The 20236-nt window shown below is 48.5% G+C and overlaps 2 protein-coding genes across 3 annotated transcripts in view; one reads left to right on the forward strand and one right to left on the reverse strand.

Moving 5' to 3' along the window:
• LOC310762905 (solute carrier family 35 member F4) overlaps nucleotides 1–20236 on the reverse strand; it is a 164408-nt gene that overhangs the window by 48211 nt on the left and 95961 nt on the right. For both annotated transcript variants that reach the window (XM_083614595.1, XM_083614596.1), the window contains exon 2: nucleotides 5772–5960. In XM_083614595.1, the coding sequence (XP_083470721.1) occupies nucleotides 5772–5960 (189 nt within the window). The remainder of the gene's footprint in view (nucleotides 1–5771; nucleotides 5961–20236) is intronic.
• TBPL2 (TATA-box binding protein like 2) overlaps nucleotides 16178–20236 on the forward strand; it is a 246019-nt gene continuing 241960 nt past the window's right edge. The window contains exon 1 of the mRNA XM_083619315.1: nucleotides 16178–16229. Coding sequence (XP_083475441.1) covers nucleotides 16185–16229 — 45 coding nt within the window. The 5' untranslated portion in view covers nucleotides 16178–16184. The remainder of the gene's footprint in view (nucleotides 16230–20236) is intronic.

Raw genomic sequence — 20236 nt, forward strand, 5'->3', positions numbered from 1 at the left:
AGCTGAGAGTCCAGCAGGGGCTGAGGAATGCCCAGAGTGCCCAGGAAGCTGCTGCAATGCTTCGACACGCCAACGTGATGGGCCGTGTGCTGGAGAGCTGCTGAGAGCTGGGAAGAGGAAAGCAGAGGCTAGCTGTTCCTCTGGAAGCTATGCACCCAAGTTTGGTGGTGCGGGCCAGAAAGGCCAGTCCAAGGGTCTTGAGTGCCAGGCTGTTTGGCAGGAGCTGGAGAAGGTTTGCAGAGAAACCACCAAGCTGGAAGCCAAAAGCCACGTCCCCAGATGCAAAGCCTCAAGGAGTGCTGCTGGCAAGAGTGGGGGGGCACAGAAGTCCAAAGGCCACTTTGTAAAGTTTTCCATTCGTCGCTGTTATGTTTGCGGTTCCCCTGAACACCTGCGCCGCTGCTGTCCACAGAGAGAGAAAGGGCAGGAAAGTCCCAAGGACATTTCCCATGGGAACCAGCCCGGGAGAAGAGGCCAGCGTGGGAAGGCACAGGGACGGCCGGAAGGGGAAGAAGGTGCTTATCAGCTGCTTGCGTCAATGGCTGTTTTGAAAGACACCTGTAACGGCCCCAAAGAGGGGGGCAGAAGGAACTCTGTTGCTAAGGCAACGAAGGACAGTGTGCTACGTTGGGTCATTGACTCTGCTGCTAATAGACATCTCGTGCCTGAGACACCTGGTGTCCAGATAAAGAACTGCAGAGCTGTTTCAGCTGGGAAATCAGTGTGTTTTGCTGATGGGTCACAGAGGCTTGTAACAAAAGCCGGCAATGTTTTTGTTTCTTTCTTGCAGGCGCAGCTGGAAGTCTACGTGGCGCCGGGACTGAATTGTTGTCTTTTGTCTGTACCGTGTCTTTTACAGGAGGGGTATATGGTTTGTTTTGAGAACAATGTCTGTACAATTTCCAGAGGGGGGAAGCAACTGGTACGTGTTGAGAAAAATCAGAACCTCTTTGTTCTGGAAACACCTCTGGAGGAAAAGGGAGTGGGGAATGCTGGGAAAGCAAACATTCACACTCATGTTTCATGTGCATGTGTGTGGCACAAAAGGATTGCACATGGGTCTTGTGATGACTTGCAGATGTTATCAGAATGCACCAAAGGGTGCAAGGTAAGAGAATGTGGTGAAACCCTAAATTGCAGGGCTTGCAGGAAAGCCAAGAACAAGGGATACAGCTATCCCAGGGTGGAGAGAGTAACCACAAAGCCTTTTGAGCTTGTGCACGCAGACCTGTTTGGGCCTATGCCTCAGCCAAGTCTGGGCGGAGCCAGGTTTCTGCTGATTTTGGCAGATGATTTCACTCAGAACTCCTGGGCTTTTTTGCTGAAAACGCAGGAGGAAGCAACGCAACTAATCAGGGATTGGGTTGCGGAGGTGGAACAGAGGTTCTCCACCAAGGTGCAGGGATTCAAGTGTGACCGTGGTTCAGAGGTCACTGGGTCTGCTCTAAAGAGTTTCTTTCGCCAGAGGGGGATACGTCACAAGGTGACTTCGCCTCAGGAGAGTGGCGTGGCAGAGCTGAGGAGTAAGGCTCTGGTTCAAGTTTCAGAGGTTCCACTGTGTGACTCTGGGTTGCCTCACAGTTTCTGGGGGGAGGCAGTAAAAACGGCCAATTTCACGATGAACAGGTGCTACAATGCAGTGGTAGGTGACACCCCGTATTTCTTGCTCAACGGACAGAAGCCGCAGGTGCATTTCTTCCGTTCGTTTGGTTGCAGAGCCATGGTGCCTGTACCAAAGTGTCTGCAGCAAGAGGGTGGTCCAAGGTACCAGGAAATGATCTTCTGTGGGTATGAGCCTGCGACAAAGGGGTGGAGATTTGCATACCCAGAAGGTGATCAAACCAAGCTTCTGGTCAGTAAGCATGCTGAGTTCAAAGAGCAGCAGGAAAGTAGGTCAAGGCGCAAAGTCAGCCATGACGTTGTCTCAGATTGTCTGTCCGAATCTGAGGAGGAGGGAGAGCCAGGTAATGGTGATCTGTTCGATGATCAGGGTCAGCACCAGGGGGAGGCGTCTCCACAGGTTGTGAAAGGAGTGTCCAAGAGTGAGCCCTCATCTCCTGTTAGAGCGATGGAGAAAGCTCACAGACGGGTCAAGTCAGAGGGGGAGTCGTCTGATGAAGAAGACGCACTTGCTGGCCCCAGTGGGTCAGAAGAAGAACCGCAGTTTGTGCCCAGGCGGTCTTCACGGGCAACAAAGGGAATTCCACCTGAGAGGTTTCGAGTCACAAATGCATGGGTTGGTCTCGCACAGTGCGAACCAGAGATTTGTGAGGAGACTCAACAAGCAGGTGGGAAGGTGTGGGACACACAGAGGTCTGTAAAGGTCTGTTCACAAGTCCTCTCAGAATGTGATACGAGAGGGGTTATGGTGAGAGTGAGAACTTACAGGGTTAAGAAGTTCTGAGTGACGTCTCACATTCTTTGAGGCGTGGCAAAAGAACACTGACGGAAGTGGGAGTGTTCTGTATCTCTGAGAGAGAGAGAGAGAGACACACACAGTGTGCGCTCAGCTCCGGTTTGGAACGTACCGGGAAAATGAGTTGCGTGTCACCGGGATTTACGATCTGTTGATTTGTACGAGATTAAAGCTCTTTGTAAGATAAGAAAGACACCGAGCGTCTGACTGATTTACTGCACACAAGGCTCTGCTTCTGTCGCTGTGCTAAGCTCTGCTAACTGCAGCTGGAGGCCCGGAGCAGCAGAGACACGCAGGGAAGCGTGTGGGCTCCAAGGAGGGCAAGCGAAGCTGCCAATCAATTTCTCCAAATCTGACTGGGTTTCTCCAGCCACTCTGGGTGGCTCCCAACCGATATTTAAAATACAATAAACACTAAGAACTTCCTAAAACAGGACTGCCTTCAGATGTCTTCTAAAAGTCAGTAGTTGTTTATAGTGGAACTTCGGTTCTCGAACGTCTCCATCGACGAACATTTTGGAACCCAAACACCGAAAACCTGGAAGTAACTGCTCCCGTTTTGAAACGATTTTCAGAAGCCGAATGTGCTAAGTGGCTTCCATTTAGAGTTTCCCTATTGATCTGAGGCTTGTGCTTTCAGTTTTTGGTTTTCAAACATTTCAGAAGTCGAATGGTCTTCCGGAACAGATTACGTTCAAAAACCAAGATTCCACTGTATTTCCTTGACATCTGATGGGAGGGCGTTCCACAGGGCGGGTGCCACCACCAAGAAGGCCCTCTGCCAACAGCCAGAACAGACATTCGGGTTCCAAAGAACGTTCACAAACACTTCCAGGTTTGTGGGGTTCGGGAGCCAAAACGTTCGAGTACCAAGGCGTTCATCAACCAAGGTATGACTGTAGTTGCCTTGGTGATACTATCTTGTGTCGAACAACTAATAAAGAAGAATATTGTGTGTGGGCAGTCCAGTATAAATCCAGCACTAACGCATTATCACCATCGCTTCAGAGACACGTTGCCACACAAAACCACCAGCCTGGAGAGGCCCACGGTCAGATTAAACAGTTTGCCCAAAATGATGTTATTCGTATTGCCGTCTGCTGCAGGTGAAATTATACAATTTAAGCAATCTGCGTAATTCTTTATGTAAATATATGTTGTCACTTCGCTATTCCACCATATTCTTTTCAATGCAAAGGTAACACAGCACACATGAGTGGAGAGGCAGCCAACTACGTATCACCTGCAGATCAAAAGCAACAAGAACAAAAAGTGAATACCCACTGAGACTCCTTTCTGTTTGGGACATGGGTGTACTTCATGCTTTGCGGGGCGCTCCTAGCTTCAATCCCTGATGCTACCTCAACTTGAAAAAGTCTCCAGCATGAAGGGACAAGAAAAACCCTTCTCTCCCCGGAGGCCCTGGAAAACTGCTCCCAGTTGGAGTAGGCCAGAGGTCCCCAGCCTTCTGTGGCGTTGAAAATGTGCCAAGGGCACATTTGGAAATCTAAGAAACTGCCACGGGCACCACAAAGCGCCCATTTCACAGCATGAAAGCTGGCAATAAAGTGGTACCTTGGTTTCCAAGCGTCTCGGAAGCTGAATGTTTCGGTTTTTGAATGCCGAAAACCCGGAAGTAAATGCTTCCGTTTTCAAACGCGCCTTGGAAGTCGAACGGCTCCTCCTGCGTGTACATGTTATTTTTTTCAGTTCCCTTTGCGCCTCAGTTTTCAAACGTTTTGGAAGTTGAACAGTCTTCCAGAACAGACTATGTCCGAAGACCGAGGTACCACTGTACTTTGAACCTCCTTGCCCTAAACAATAGATAAAATATCGGCACCCCAAAAAACAAAAACAAAACATAGGAATCAAAGCCCACTACCCCTCCAAAAAAAACACACAACACAGGCAGCCACTCAAAATATTCTCCAAAAAAGCAAACATAAAGACCCCCCCAGTCCAACTCTCAATTTTTAACAATCTCAAAAATGGGTCCTTCCTCTGGTTTTCTCACTTCTTTCTCTTCTCTCCGCCTATGAATGAAAGAAAAAGCATCGCTGCTTCAGTGGCAGAACTGAACTGCCTTTCAGAGGCCCCTGGGATCTGATTTAGCTCCACCTCTGTACCCAGGGCTCATATGTCCTACTTGAGAAGTCTTCTGCGATGCAACTTGCTCGCTGCAAACTTGCAACGTGACACGACACATCTCATTTTGACCAGCCATCCTTCATATCCGCAAAAAAAAAACAAAAAACATCCACAAGAGAGGGGTACGAATCAACCTGGGACACTATGCACAAGAAGCAGGAACTCTACCACTGGGCTATGAGCCCACCATATTTTGGGTTAGTTTCTTTACTCAGGGGTAGTAGATCTCAGGTCTAGAATTCAAATGCAGCCCTCCAGGCCTCTTGCCCTTGGGACTCTTTGCAGGCCACACCCCTCCCCAAGCCACACCCCTCGGCGTTCTCTGCACCCTCCGCAGGGGTCTTTGCCTGGCTGGAATTTGCCTCTGAACTGGGCCTGGCTGGAGGACAGAGAGCGGAGTGTCTTTCTTCACACAACCTTCCTTCCCTTGCTGTGCCACTCCCAAAATACGTAGGTCAGTGTAGGGGTCAGTGAGAGCTAGCAAATAGATTTTCGGATCAGGACCTGGGAGGCCAGGGTTCGAATCCCCACTCAGCCATGAAACTCACTGGCTGACCTTGAGATTGTCACCGCCTTTTCTCAGCCTAACCTACCTCACAGGGTTGTTGTGGGGGATTAAATGAGGAGGCCACCTCAAGCTCCTTGGAGAAAAAGGTGGGATATAAATGCAATTATTATTATTATTATTATTATTATTATTATTATTATTATTGGATGCGGGTGGCGCTGTGGGTTAAACCACAGAGCCTAGGGCTTGCTGATCAGAAGGTTGGCAGTTCGAATCCCCGCGATGGGGTGAGCTCCCGTTGCTCCTGCCAACCTAGCAGTTCGAAAGCACACCAGTGCAAGTAGCTAAATAGGTACCGCTCTGGCGGAAAGGTAAACGGCGTTTCCGTGCTCTGCTCTGGTTCGCCAGAAGCGGCTTAGTCATGCTGGCCACATGACCCGGAAGCTGTACGCCGGCTCCCTCGGCCAATAAAGCGAGATGAGCCACATAGTCGGCCACAACTGGACCAAATGGTCAGGGGTCCCTTTACATTATTATTATTATTATTATTATTATTATTATTATTATTATTATTACCATCATCATCAATAATAATAAACTATTCATGCCTTGTTGGGACAGGGAAGGCTTTTTTCAAATTTTATTTTGGTACCCAAGGCACAACAGGAAGGCGTGACGCTCAGGCTACGGGGTGCCTACCTGATCTGTTCTGCCTCTCTCCTCTGCCGTGCCGGCAAAATCCGGAGGGACTTCGACTCTGCAGCTCTAGAATGGGAGCAGCAGAATCTTCAGCGGCAGACAAGGGGGAATGTTGCCTGCGGAGGCCACTCTGCGTGTTGGGGCAGTTGGCTCCCGGCTTGCATCGGACGACAGAGGATCGTGAGGCACCTGGGGAGAAAGAGGCGTGCATCAGTTTGGCGGATAAGCTCCCCAAAATTGGGAGGGCAAAGGACTTGGCCAGTGCAAGCTGGCCTGTTTGGGCAAACAGGGATCCACTCCACCAACCCTCAGCCAGCCCCCCAACCTACCTACCTACCTGCTTACTTACAACCAGTCCAGGGAGCTGGCCTGTCCTCCTCCTCCTCCTCCATCTCAGGGCACTTGCACACATTATATTTAAAGCACTGTGATACCACCTTAAACAGTCGTGGTTTCCCCTCAAAGAATTCTGGGAAACGTAGATTGTGGCTGGTGCTGAGAGCTGTGGGAATGTGGCCTCTATTCCCCTCGCAGAGCTACAATGGGAAGAGGGGCTGGTTGATTTACCTGTCTGGGAACTGTGGCTCTGGGATGGGACCCTCAACAAACTACAGCTCCCAGAATTCTTTGAGGGACGTCATGGTGGGCATCATGCTTTAAATGTATGCTGCGCATGTGTCCTTAGTGTTGCCCTTGTAGAACTCAGCGGGGAGGAAGGTGGGAGCAAAACTGGAATTAGTTGGCTCTGGCCTGTTATTGGCTGTGGCCTCAACCCTGTCATTGGTACAGTTGGTTTGTCTGCCTTCCACCCTACCAGTCCAATGGGCACCACCTACTTGGCTAATATTGTCCTCTATCAAATCATTTTTGTGTCTGTAAGAAAACTGTCCACCTGAAAACAAACAGCCATCAATTGAAGTGCCACAATATGGTAACTCATGGACCAGAAAACTCTGTGATTGCATCATCTAGAACCAAAACAAATCAGAAGAACGTTTCTACAAAGGCATGCAATTATGTGTGTATGTGATCGTGCATGCGCAGGACAGCCTCTGCCCGTGTGCAGATGACAAAGACAACGGCGAGCCTCACGCTAGCTCACTTGAGTCCTTTCCACCGGCCTTCTCAACAAGGCAGATAAGTCAAACTGTGGGTGTGCAAGTCAGGTTTTGGGGGTGCCCCGATGGCCATGTTTGTAAAGGGGCAGGCAATGCAATCATAAAGAAGAGAGGTCTTCTCCGCACTGGCAGGAGTCCTTTTCCTCATGGTGGACAACCTTGGCCAGACTTGCTTGAGGACTTCAGTATCCAAAGATATGGTCTCAGCTCCAGAATTATTATTTTCATGAAACATATTTCACCCTGAGCCCCTGAGAAGCAAGAGCTGGGAGCCACCACCCCATAGAAAGCACCTTCTCACAGTCTTCTGGTGATGGCAACTTTGACCCAGGAGGAATTTCCCGTTTTCCCATGCTGGGAAGTATCTCAAGTATCTTTGCTGAAGTTGATGCCATTTGCTCAAACTGGTCCAGGGAATCCTTGCTAGACGCATCTGACAGGTTAGGTGGGGAGATCAGCCTGGAATGACGGCATCGTCCACAGCAGTTGCCTCTTCTCATTTTGGCAGATGCATTTTGAGGTTACAGCAGAGAGGGAGGGTGGTAGCTCAGAACCCAACCCAACTACTCCAGTCCCCTTTCTTACTCAGACTGAACATTTGCAGCATCTAATGCTACAAAAGCATATGAGTTGCAGAAGAAGAAGGAAAGGTTGGTACTGTATATAAAGGTAAAAGTAAAGGGACCCCTGACCCTTAGGTCCAGTCATGGCCGACTCTGGGGTTGCGGCGTTCACCTCGCTTTATTGGCCAAGGGTGCCGGTGTACAGCTTCCGGGTCATGTGGCCAGCATGACTAAGCCGCTTCTGGAGAACCATAGCAGCGCATGGAAACGCCGTTTACCTTCCTGCCAGAGCAGTACCTATTTATCTACTTGCACTGGTGTGCTTTTGAACTGCTAGGTTGGCAAGAGCAGGAACTGAGAAATGGGAGCTCACCCCCGTCGTGGGGATTCGAACCACCGACCTTCTGATCGGCAAGCCCTAGGCTCTGTAGTTTAACCCACAGCACCACCCACGTCCCTTATATCTACGCAGTAGTGGCATACATAAATAACCTTTTTTGACACCTGGGGATTTCCGTCTGAATTATCCCCAACAGCAGAGCTGTTGTAACAAGGGAGTCGTCTGCTCCTAACTAGCCCCAGTCGACAATCTGGCTGCAGCTCTTGAGGAAGGTTGAAGTTTCTGCGCCCTTTCCAAAGGCAGCCCTACGTAGAGCAGTTACAGTGATCAAAGCAGGATTTGTCACTGCAGCCAAATCAGACATCTCAAGGAACGGGTGTAGCTGGTGCACTAGCTTTAATGGTGTGAATGTGCTCCTGGCTACTGCAGAGACTACGCAGCCATTGTTGTTGTTGTTTAGTCGTTTAGTCGTGTCCGACTCTTCGTGACCCCATGGACCAGAGCACCCCAGTCACTCCTGTCTTCCACTGCCTCCCGCAGTTTGGTCAAACTCATGCTGGTAGTTTCGAGAACACTGTCCAACCATCTCGTCCTCTGTCGTCCCCTTCTCCTTGTGCCCTCCATCTTTCCCAACATCAGGGTCTTTTCCAGGGAGTCTTCTCTTCTTGTGAGGTGGCCAAAGTCTTGGAGCCTCAGCTTCAGGATCTGTCCTTCCAGTGAGCATTCAGGGCTGATTTCCTTCAGAATGGACATGTTTGATCTTCTTGCAGTCCATGGGACTCTCAAGAGTCTCCTCCAGCACCATAATTCCAAAGCATCAATTCTTCGGCGATCAGCCTTCTTTATGGTCCAGCTCTCACTTCCATACATCACTACTGGGAAAACCATAGCTTTAACTATACGGATCTTTGTCACCCATGTCCCTGGTACTGTATATAGCGGAGAGCAAAATATATGTTTTCCAAAGTTATAGATGAGTCAGTCTCTTGCAGCAAAAGCCAAAGAGTGTTGTGACTAGGGATGGCAGCAGATTCAGTTGTGATATATATATATGTGTGTGTGTGTGTGTGTGTGTGTGTGTGTGTGTGTGTGTGTGTGTGATTATAACCACTATAAACATACAACAACAACAAATTCAAAATCCAAATATCGAGATTACTTGAATCTCCTGACTCCCCCCCCCCCATCTCTTCCATGTGTCCTGGTGATAATATTTACAACTGCATATCAATACTATCCAAGTTTTATCCTTCCAAATTATCCGTACTTTCCGTTAGTTCACAAGTGTGGTTAAAATCCTGCTAATGATTTAACCTGCTCAGTAGATTCAGTTCTCAATGACCGACAAACCTACCTAATAATTCGCACATTCCAAAACAGAAAGACTGAAAGACTGAAACACAGGGTCCAACTCAGATTTCCTAGGACCTCTCCACCCATCAGAGAAAATGTCCCACTGAACACAGTGGGCCTTACTTCTGTACAAATTATTATTATTATTATTATTATTATTATTATTATTATTATTATTACTATATACCACCCTAATTATTATTATATATCAACCCGTAGATCTCAGGGCGGTACACAACCTAAAATTACAATACCAAAACTGCAAAATACATAATTAAAAATCAGAACAAAGACAAACCAATAATCTGTTCGCACTCACTGCTCCGCCCACTTTTGCCACTGGCCCCGCCCACCATCTTGTGGCACCTGAAAGGATATCCAGAATGGAATGTGGCCCCCGAGTGCCAAATGTTTCCCCACCCCTAATCTAAATTATAGCAGGTCCTCGTAAATTCGGCCCAAGAAAACCGCATCATACAAAAGGTCCCTTGATGCTTTTCTTAACCAGTGAAAGAGTTTACTTTCTTGGGCTCCATGATCACTGCAGATGGGGACAGCAGCCACAAAATTAAAAGTCGCCTGCTCCTTGGGAGAAAGGCAATGACAAACCGAGACAGCATCTTAAAAAGCAGAGACATCACCTTGCCAACAAAGGTCCGTATAGTTAAAGCTATGGTTTTCCCAGTAGTGATGTATGGAAGTCAGAGCTGGACCATAAAGAAGGCTGATGGCCGAAGAATTGATGCTTTTGAATTCTGGTGCTGGAGGAGACTCTTGAGAGTCCCATGGACTGCAAGAAGATCAAACCTATCCATTCTTAAGGAAATCAGCCCTGAATGCTCACTGGAAGGACAGATCCTGAAGCTGAGGCTCCAAGACTTTGGCCACCTCATGAGAAGAGAAGACTCCCTGGAAAAGACCCTGATGCTGGGAAAGTTGGAGGGCACAAGGAGAAGGGGACGACAGAGGACGAGATGGTTGGACAGTGTTCTCGAAACTACCAGCATGAGTTTGACCAAACTGCGGGAGGCAGTGGAAGACAGGAGTGCCTGGCGTGCTCTGGTCCAGGGGGTCACGAAGAGTCGGACACGACTAAGCGACTAAACAACAACAACCCTCTCAGTCAATTTTATCACCTCTGCCACTCGATTTACCAACCCTTAAGGATAGAGGTGACACCCTTTTTGTGCCACCAGTTTTTTTCCAGCCATCAACATACAGTGGTACCTCGGGTTACATACGCTTCAGGTTACAGACTCCGCTAACCCAGAAATAGTGCTTCAGGTTAAGAACTTTGCTTCAGGATGAGAACAGAAATCGCACAGCGGCGGTGCGGCAGCAGCAGGAGGCCCCATTAGCTAAAGTGGTGCTTCGGGTTAAGAACAGTTTCAGATTAAGTATGGACCTCTGGAACGAATTAAGTACTTAACCTGAGGTACCACTGTACTCTGCACATGCTCTCCTGGGAGGGTAAAAGACAGGAACAGTTAACCATACAGGGTACCAACAGGCAGCCACCTCTGTCCAATCCATCAACTTCTCGTGTCTCTGCAAGGAGGTGGCTTTCCAAAGCTTTTCCTACATTATCAGGTATTATTAATCAGCACTATTTATCATCAGCTCTGTTGCCACCACTCAGCAGTCTCACATCCCTGTAACATCCAGCTTCGCCCTGATTGGGCAGGAATGCTCTAAATCAAATCTAGGCTTTCTTTTTGTTATGTACTAAGTTGAATAGGATCCAAAATGCAGCAGTCTGATTGGTCCTAGAACAACAGGATTCAGAATGCAGCAGTCTGATTGGTCCTAGAACAATAGGATTCAGAATGCAGCAGTCTGATTGGTCCTAGAACAATGCAGCAGTATGATTGGTCGGCAGGAGCCACCCAATACGGCTCCAGATGGAAGTGAATCCACAACCTGATTGGCCTACAGGTGAATTCCGGAATTAGCCAATCACGTGCAGCCCATTGTGTAAATAATGTATATAAAGCAGATACTTTGAGAGGACATTCATTCCCTCCTCACCACTATGAGCTGAATAAAGAGCATGAAATCCACTCACGACTCTGAGTTTATTTCACTTTTCCTCCCTCCCTTTCTAAAGGGCCAAATCTAGACTTGGTCTGCGAAGGCTCTTTGCATAATTGAAAGAGACGGCCGGCATTTACCTTGAGAATTGCAGAGGCGGTGAAACAGGCAGCCTCAGAATTCAGCCCACAAAGGACTTGGCGGAAAGGTTAGGCTACCTGGCTGCCGGAGTCGCAGCTGATTTATTTATTTCACCCTTTTCACAACCAAAGGTGTCTTCAATATTAAAAAAATCCAACGTCAAAGTTTTTGCCAACCTGTTTTCTTAATCCCCTGCCCCCCAAAGAATGGAGAGCTCTGACCAGCTCTTTATCGTCTTTAATTCGGTGACACTGCTTGACCGGGGAAACTACTCTTCCCGGATGTTTGAGGAGCGACAGCTTATCAATATTTCATCCTACAGCAGCTGCGAAGCTCCAAACTGTCTCCTTTCAGACTGACACAGCTAAGTGTGCTGCATGGATGTGCTTTGACCCTCAAGGTGAACCGATGCATTCTGGTAAATGTTCCGAGGGCTTCATTTATTTATTTCTCCCCAAACAGAAGCGCAGCCTGGTCCAGAGGTTCCTGAAGTCACCTGGCAGTTTGTATAGACAAACGAGAGGGCAGCCAAGGGAGAGGAGAGTCCGAGATGCGGAAAATGCCTCTGAAACCCAGGTTCTGGGCATCGCGGAAGCTGTTTTGTCTGCTCGCCCCAGTATTTTCTGCTCTAACAGAGATCTTTCCTTGAAGACTACTGCTGGTTCTGGAGACGCCACAAATTGGACCTTCCACAAGCAAAGTGTGTGCTCTCCAACAGAGCGCTGGACCGTCCCCACCCAGGCCATTCAGCTTACAGGTTTGCAGAGTTTCGATCAACACTGCGTTGTGAGGTTACAATAAGCAGTGACTAGAGAAGGAATGACCTCTGGGAGGAGCACAGAGAGAAGAAACGCCGTGGTGCATGTGCAGTGGCACAACCGGACACTTTCACCTGCCCCAGCTGCAACAAAACATGTCTCTCCTGTATCAGTCTCTACAGCCACAGCAGGCGCTGTAACTCTCCAACAGTTTGTGTTTGACTTCATCCCCAAAGGCGCACACCTCCGTTGCCAACAACAGAGGATCGCAGAATCGTGTCAAACCCTCAGAAAGTTCTACCAGATGTTTAGTCGGAATTTACTTTCTTTAAACTTGAAACCATTGGTTTGGGTCCTAGTCTCAGGAGCAGGGGGCAGAAAACCAAGTTTGTTCCATCTTCCACACGACAGCCCTTGAGATATTTGAGCAAGTCCAGCCATGAAGTAAGCTGGCTCCTCTTTCTTACCACAACATGGGAAGTAAGTTTAAAATTATAATTTACTCACTTATAACCTCACATTGATTAGCAATGGCAGAAGTAAAACCTGTTCAAGCAAAACACTTGTATTTACAGTATAACCAGCTTCAGGCATGTGCCTAAAGCTGGGGCAAACAGAGACATGTCTGCATTCAATGCTGGTCAAAGGAAGAGAGAGGGGAACAGGAAGTACTCTATGCTCTTTCCTCTCCAGGAGAGGAGGGGAAATGACATCACACAGAGCCCTCTCTACCAATTGTACTTCTATGGTCTGAGTAGCTGCCTACCAGCAATTCAGCACTATGGTATTAACCCCTTGTCAGGCTAACTAGCAAGAATATGCATGTGTTAGGTTTGGCTGCTAATTTCCCCCAATTTGGGGCCATCAGTATTTGATCATTCCTCCCTCCGACATCTTTCTCCCCATGTGGGACGGGGTGAGCTGACGACACACACTTTCTCTCTGCCATGCAAACATGGGTGCATAGGAAGCTGCCTTCTGCTGAGCCAGACCCCCAGTCCATCCAGCTCAGTATGGCCAACACTGGCTGGCAGCAGCTCTCCAGGATTTTCCCCAGTCCTACCTGGATGTTCTGGGAACTGAACTCGGGACCCGTGGCTTAACTTATCCAGCAGGACCTGACGAATATGTTTCATCCACTTGCCCCATGCAATTTAATACGCTTGCAATCATTATGGTGTTTGCAATCACCAGGGTTATTAACCATCCTAATGATCAGCGGCAGGGATAATTTCCATCAGCTGGAGCTCCTTCTCCCTCTCCTGTGATTTTTCTAAACGTCGGGTTTAAAACAAAAATGCGATGCGTTCTCTTTCTTTACAGCCGTCGCGCACCAGTGAAGCAAACCTGCTTTGTGAATCAACCCAGCACCATATTGTTTTCTTTAAAAAAATAAGAAGCTTGATTTGTAAACCAAGAAGGTGTTGTGCTGGGATTTTAGGGTGCCAGAGCTTCCTTCAAATATAAAAATGCAGCTTTGCTCTCCTATCCTGTCATCGGCTTAGAGCACCAGATTTTGATTCAATATTTTTTTTTAAAGGAGAATTTCTGGTCTTCCACACCAGGAGACAATGCAGATTTACACGGGGAAGGAAAATGAGGGCATTAATTTACCCAAAGCGTTGGATCTGTTTGGATTATGGAGGATGTCGTGTGGACAGCGAGGGGAAAAAACCAGCACACGTAGTTCATGGAAGGCTCTTCAAAACGTTCTGCGTGCTCACACTTTTCAAAGACCAAACATAGCAGGATATCCCAAACGGTCCCTTTAGCCCATCTGAAAATGACATTTTCTGAGGGGGGTGGGATTTACAATGCATCTGTCATCAGCACGAGTCATGAATGAATCACCCCTTATAAAGGGTGAGGAGAGAGAGAGAAGCAAAATAAACTAGTTTTCTGTGGTGTAAGAAAGGGGCAATAGTCTGAGATCTTCTTAAGTTAGGTATGAACTGTGTCCCATCAGCAATTGCTCCCTTTGATCAGCTGGAATCTTCCCACTCCACTTCCTGTCATAGCTGTCAACTGTCCCTTATTTGGCGGGAAACTCCCTTATCCCAGCGCCGTTTCCTGCTGCTGTCCCTTATTGATGATGTCCCTTAAATTTTCCGGGTTTCAAAGGAAGCAGCTCCTCTCCCTCCCTCCCTGCCGGCCAGGGAGGAGGGAGGCTCCAACTGTGTTGCTTGGCTGCGTTGCTCACCCAATAAGGAGTCTAAGAACGACTGGGGGGTGGAGCTTGCATGCCTTGTGCCGATCAAATCGGCCGCGTTGCCTGGGGACTCGCCTTTGCTCAGCGCTTCCCAGTGGAGAGGTGACGTGGTTTTCCTTGCTGCATCCCCTTTGCCGGGTTGCTGCGCTGTGGGAACCACCGCTTGAGGCTTCGTTTGGCTGCTGGCTGGGCTTTCTGCCTTTGGCTTGGAGGGGCTCAGAAGTTGAACATACCTGTGCTTGGAAAATCCCTTATTTTGGCTGCTGATCCCTTATTTTCGAGGCTACTGGTCCCTTATTTTCAAATCTGTAAGTTGACAGCTATGTTTCCTGGTCCAGGCGAGTTGCAAGTTTCATGGGATGCAAATACCAAATAAGAAAGACAACTATCAAATGAAACACTATATGAATGCAACAGACATAGCTCTCCACCAACCCAAATTAAAAACACAGATTTATTTATTTTTTTAACTGAGAGGCTCTGTCTACATCATGTATGTGCATGTATTATTCGATTGCTCATTTTGGACATCATTCCAAACCAATATATGGAACCGTAAGAACGATCTCAGAAGGAACTTTGGACTTCCACACTCGCCTCCCCTTGTACGGTCAGAGTGCTCAGTTGCTTCATGGTGTTTTGCAAACCATTGTTTGTTGTTCCACCTAAACTAGGAAACAACGGTTTGCACTTTAAGCCACCTCACCTCCTCAAAATGGGATTGCAAACCTGGTTTTTATCCTGGCTTGAAATTAGAACCTTCTGGCCTACCTACAAGATGGCGCCTGCGCTGGCAAGTCACTCCAGATTATGAACTGATCTTGGCATGGATTCCCTGACTTGTGTGAATCCACCATGCAGACGCACACTTGGGACTTCCCAGCAAATTGATCCTGGAACCAGCTGGCCCCACCAGATCCTAAGGATGCTACTTGACCATCCATGGAACCAGATCCACTTTGAACAGCCCACCGCTGCTGCTGCCACCTCTCCGATTGGATCCCAGTCACAAATCAAGCTTCTCCTTGCCGTAATAAACCCTCCAGCTGGCACAGATAAGACCTTCCTCCACTAGACCCTCATCCATTTTCCAAACAGGCATTTTTTGCAGGGGAGGAAGCCAAGCTGCTTTCCTGTAGCTTTGTCCAAGGACGACGGAACCAGTGCTAGAAATTCCCCAGGTGTCAGGCGCATTTTGCACCTGGTGAGGGTTCAACTGCAACCATGTAGAGATCTCTGGATGCCAGGAAGGAAACTGACATCTCCGTTGTGCTGACGATAGGCACAATTCATTTTCAGCTTTGTAATCTTGTTAATAATATTAACAATATTTTATTGATATCCCACCCTCCCCAGCCGAAGCTGGGCTCAGAGCAGCTAACAACAGTAACACAGTTTACATAAAATCACAATCAATTAATTGAAATACATTCTAAAATTACTTCATTCTAAAATCAATTCAGAGTCAAATTAATGGCAACTGTTGGGCTAGAGTTCTGTGAGGATTACAGAAGGAGGGGGTCAGACTGTGCCTTGGCCAAAGGCCAGGCAGAACAGCTCTGTCTTGCAGGCCCTGCGGAAAGATGTCAAGTCCCGCAGGGCCCTAGTCTCTTGTGACAGAGCGTTCCACCAGATTGGGGCCACAGCCGAAAAAGCCCTAGCTCTGGTTGAGGCCAGCCTAACCTCCCTGTGGCCCGGGACCTCCAAGGTGTTTTTGTTTGAAGACCGTAAGGTCCTCCATGGGACATACTAGGGGAGGCGGTCCTGTAGGTACGAGGGTCCTAGGCCATATAGGGCTTTAAAGGTTAAAACCAGCACCTTAAACCTGATCCTGTACTCCACCGGGAGCCAGTGCTGCTGGTATAGCACTGGGTGAATGTGATCTCACAGCGAGGACCCCATGAGGAGTCTCGCTGCGGCATTCTGCACCCGCTGGAGTTTCTGGGTCAGTCTCAAGGGCAGCCCCACGTAGAGTGAGTTACAATAATCAAGTATGGAGGTGACAGTTGCGTGGATCACAGTGGCTAGGTCAGGGCGAGACATTGCACTGTGGGGACTGTAACATGGGTTTAAGGTGCCATATGATAAAGGTAAAGGTAAAGGACCCCTGGACGGTTAAGTCCAGTCAAAGGCGACTATGGGGTTGTGGCGTTCATCTCGTTTTCAGGCCAAGGAAGCCAGTGTTTGTCCGCAGACAGCTTTCCGAGTCATGTGGCCAGCAGGACTCAACCGCTTCTGGCACAACAGGACACCATGATGGAAACCAGAGCACATGGAAATGCTGTTTCCCTTCCCGCCGCAGTGGTACCTATTTATCTACTTACCCTGGCCTGTTTTCGAACTGCTAGGTTGGCAGGAGCTGGGACAGAGCAACAGGAGCTCACTCCACCGCAGGGATTTGAACTGCCGACCTTCCAATCGGCAAGCCCAAGAGGCTCAGTGGTTTAGACCACAGCGCCACCCGTGTCCCCTTAAGGTGCCATATGACGATTAGCTTACGTATCTGAGTTCCCATGGGGGACTTGCTGTATTCTATACAAAGTGCATGGTCTGAAGAAGAAGACCCACACATTAGGTCCTTCAGATATATATATATATATATATATATATATATATATATATATATATAGGTAAAGGTGACCCTTGACCATTAGGTCCAGTCGTGACCGACTCTGGGGTTGCGGCGCTCATCTGTTTATCTACTTGCACTTTGATGTGCTTTCAAACTGCTAGGTTGGTTTAACCCACAGCGCTACCCGCGCCCCTACACACACACACATATTTACACACACACACACACACGCACACACACATACATACAGTGGTACCTCGGGTTACATACGCTTCAGTTTACAGACTCCGCTAACCCAGAAATAGTGCTTCAGGTTACGAACTTTGCTTCCGGATGAGAACAGAAATTGTGCTCCGGCGGCGCGGCAGCAGCGGGAGGCCCCATTAGCTAAAGTGGTGCTTCAGGTTAAGAAAGGACCTCCGGGACGAATTAAGTACTTAACCCGAGGTACCACTGTGCAATGGACGGAGGTATGGCTGGAGTCCTTGGACCACCTCAAGGCTGAGTATTCCACAGTGGACTAAAGCCGATTCATGATCTGGTCTGGGTCATAAGAACCCAATGGCCCATCAAGTCCAGCATCTTGTTCTCACAGTGGTCACGCCTGATGTCTGTAGGAAGGCCATTAACACAGGAGCCCTCCTCCCTCCTGTGGTTTCCAGCAACTGGTATTCAGAAGCATTGCTGGCCCCCCCCCAACTTTACGTGCAGAGCACAGCCATCCTGGCTAGTAGCCCTTGAGAGTCCTGATCCACCCAGATCAGGTGAGCCCACTCTGGAGGTTCTGTGGATTCCGCCTCCATCTCTTCCATCAACAGGGCACACCTGTGGACAGGTGTGCAAAGTGCATTCTCTTCACATTCCTGGATTAAAGCTATTCATGAGAAAACTGATTCTTGTCCTTTTCTCTCTCCTGTCCCCCCCCCCCCACCATTTTCTACTATTTGAAACTCAGGATAAGTAGACGATCTTCACAACCCGCTGCAACATAATAAAATACTTCTAACACACACAGAGAGAAATGAAAGATTCCCCCACTGAAATAGTATTGGGAAACAGAGGCAATCTGAGAGAGCTGGTTTGTGAGGACTTCACAAACTAAATATGAAAGATTAACAACAACCCCTTTTTTTGCCCTTGTTTGGTCTCCCCCTCCCCCCCCCCCAATTGCCAGAAATGGATCTCAATACAGTGAAAAAGCTAGACATTATGGGGACCGCATGACCAAAACTAAGAAATAAAAGTATTCCATCAACATTCCAACAAATGGCCTTTCCGTCACACACGCACACACAAAAATCTAAATGAAAAATTACTGGTTTCTTTGGCGGGGGTGGAATAGGTCGGAAGGTACATAGGAGGAAATAAAATGGCATTTACCGTCTGATCTAGCTGAATTTAATGTGGAAATACTGAAGGGCTGCAAAGGTGCCACTCTCGCGGTATGTTTCTTCATTCTGTGGAAATCGCCCTCCACTGAGACTCTACGTCCTCTTCGCCGCCTTTTGCCCGCACATTTTTTGGGGGGAGAGGGCTGCCCCCCTCCCTGCCCTGTGGCACAAGGTACCTCTCTGCCGTGTCTGGAGATGCTGTTCGGAAGACGCTGCCGTCAGATCTGCTGTTTCCCGGAGAAACCATTTGCAACACATTCAGACAAGGCTTGACCTCAGAGCCAGCACTTTGCACAGTTCTTGGGCATGGCCAGAGATCTTAGTACCCCTCTTAATATTTTATCCCTACCCCCCAAAAAAACCCTCTTTCCACTTCTAAGAGACAGCAAGCCCCTTCTGAATCAAGGCACCCCATTCGCAATGAAACGACCCCCCCGAAAGCCCACAAAGGAGGCATATTATCTTTCGGCAACAGCACAGCGAAAGGAAAGATGCGGCGCTGTTTTGTGAGCCCTTCGTGCCATGAAAATGCATGAGCTTAGGTTGGCTGCATCTCACCAGAATAGAAAGCACTTCTCTGCCGGTGAGGTCTAATATTAGACAGGGGAACCGGTGCTTTCAGCTGCTTAGTTAAATATCACAGAGCGAGGGGGAAGTCCTGGAAATCAACACGGCAGACAAAAGCAGTGTTTCGGAGGAGACGATAGAAAAACACACGGCTGCAGAGCTCATCCAGAATCACTGGAGCAAATAGCATCTTTAGCAGGAGAAATCAAAATCCAATACAGTGGTACCTCGGGTTACAGACGCTTCAGGTTACAGACTCCGCTACCCCAGAAATAGTACCTCGGGTTAAGAACTTTGCTTCGGGATGAGAACAGAAATCGCGCAGCGGCAGTGGGAGGCCCCATTAGCTAAAGTGGTGCTTCGGGTTAAGACCAGTTTCAGGTTAAGAACGGACCTCCAGAACAAATTAAGTTCTTAACCAGAGGTACCACTGTACACTTAAACGGCAAGATCAAGAAGCATTACCGACTCCCATTTTAGGTTCCGGGAGAAAAGGAAATTTAGGTTGCAGAGAAAGGAAATTAATTGACAAATGTTTCCAATGATTGCATTAAAAATAATAATAATGTGCTTCCTTCAAGATGCTCACAGGGCTTGTAGTCACCATTCGCGCCCAAATTTATTCTCACAACAACCCTCTGAGGTAGGTTAGGCTGAGAGCGCTTGGCCCAAGGTCACCAGGGAGATAGGGGAGTTGATATCTGACCAGGTTCCTGTTCCTCCAGCGCTTCCTGCTTGGTTCTTCGAATTCATCTGTCTCGGGAGACAACAGAGGAGTGCGCCTTTGGGGGTGAAGTCAAATCATTGGAGAGTTACAGCACCTGCTTTGGCTGTAGAAACTGATAGGGGAGAGACATGTTTTGTTGCAGCTGGGGCAGCTATTCGTGAAGCATAGCTTACGGCAGGCAGTAGATCTCTCCCACCGATGAAGGCAACCTGTAGCCCTCATATCTTACACCATCAGGTTGAGCTTATAACTTGTAACTGCTGCCCCCCAGGTTGTTTTTGCTGTGTTAGCAGCACCAAAGCGACCTCCCCGGGGCACAAGACTGGGCAGGGTGGCTGGAGGTCCGGAGGTCCTGGGCTGCCCAAAGGACAAGACCCACCTCTCAGCCTCACTGATGCGGTCCAAAGAGCAAGACGTTTGGCAACAGCTGGGCTGAAGGAGTTGCCAGAAGGAGGCGTACAAAGCACCATCCAACGGTCTTAGGGACTCCACTCTGGATTTGTGTAAGGCAGACACCCCCAAATTCGGCCCTCCAAATGTTTTTGGGACTACAATTCCCATCATCCCTGACCACTGGTCCTGTTGCCTGCGTCCCTGCCTAGGTGCAGAGGAACTACCATTTGCATGGAGGGGAGCAGGCAGAGTGCACAATCCCAAGTGTTCACTGGATATGATTTGTTTGCTTGCTTATTGGA

Source organism: Podarcis filfolensis, assembly GCF_964270895.1.
Source record: "Podarcis filfolensis genome assembly, chromosome: 1".
NCBI classification, from domain to species: Eukaryota; Metazoa; Chordata; class Lepidosauria; order Squamata; family Lacertidae; genus Podarcis; species Podarcis filfolensis.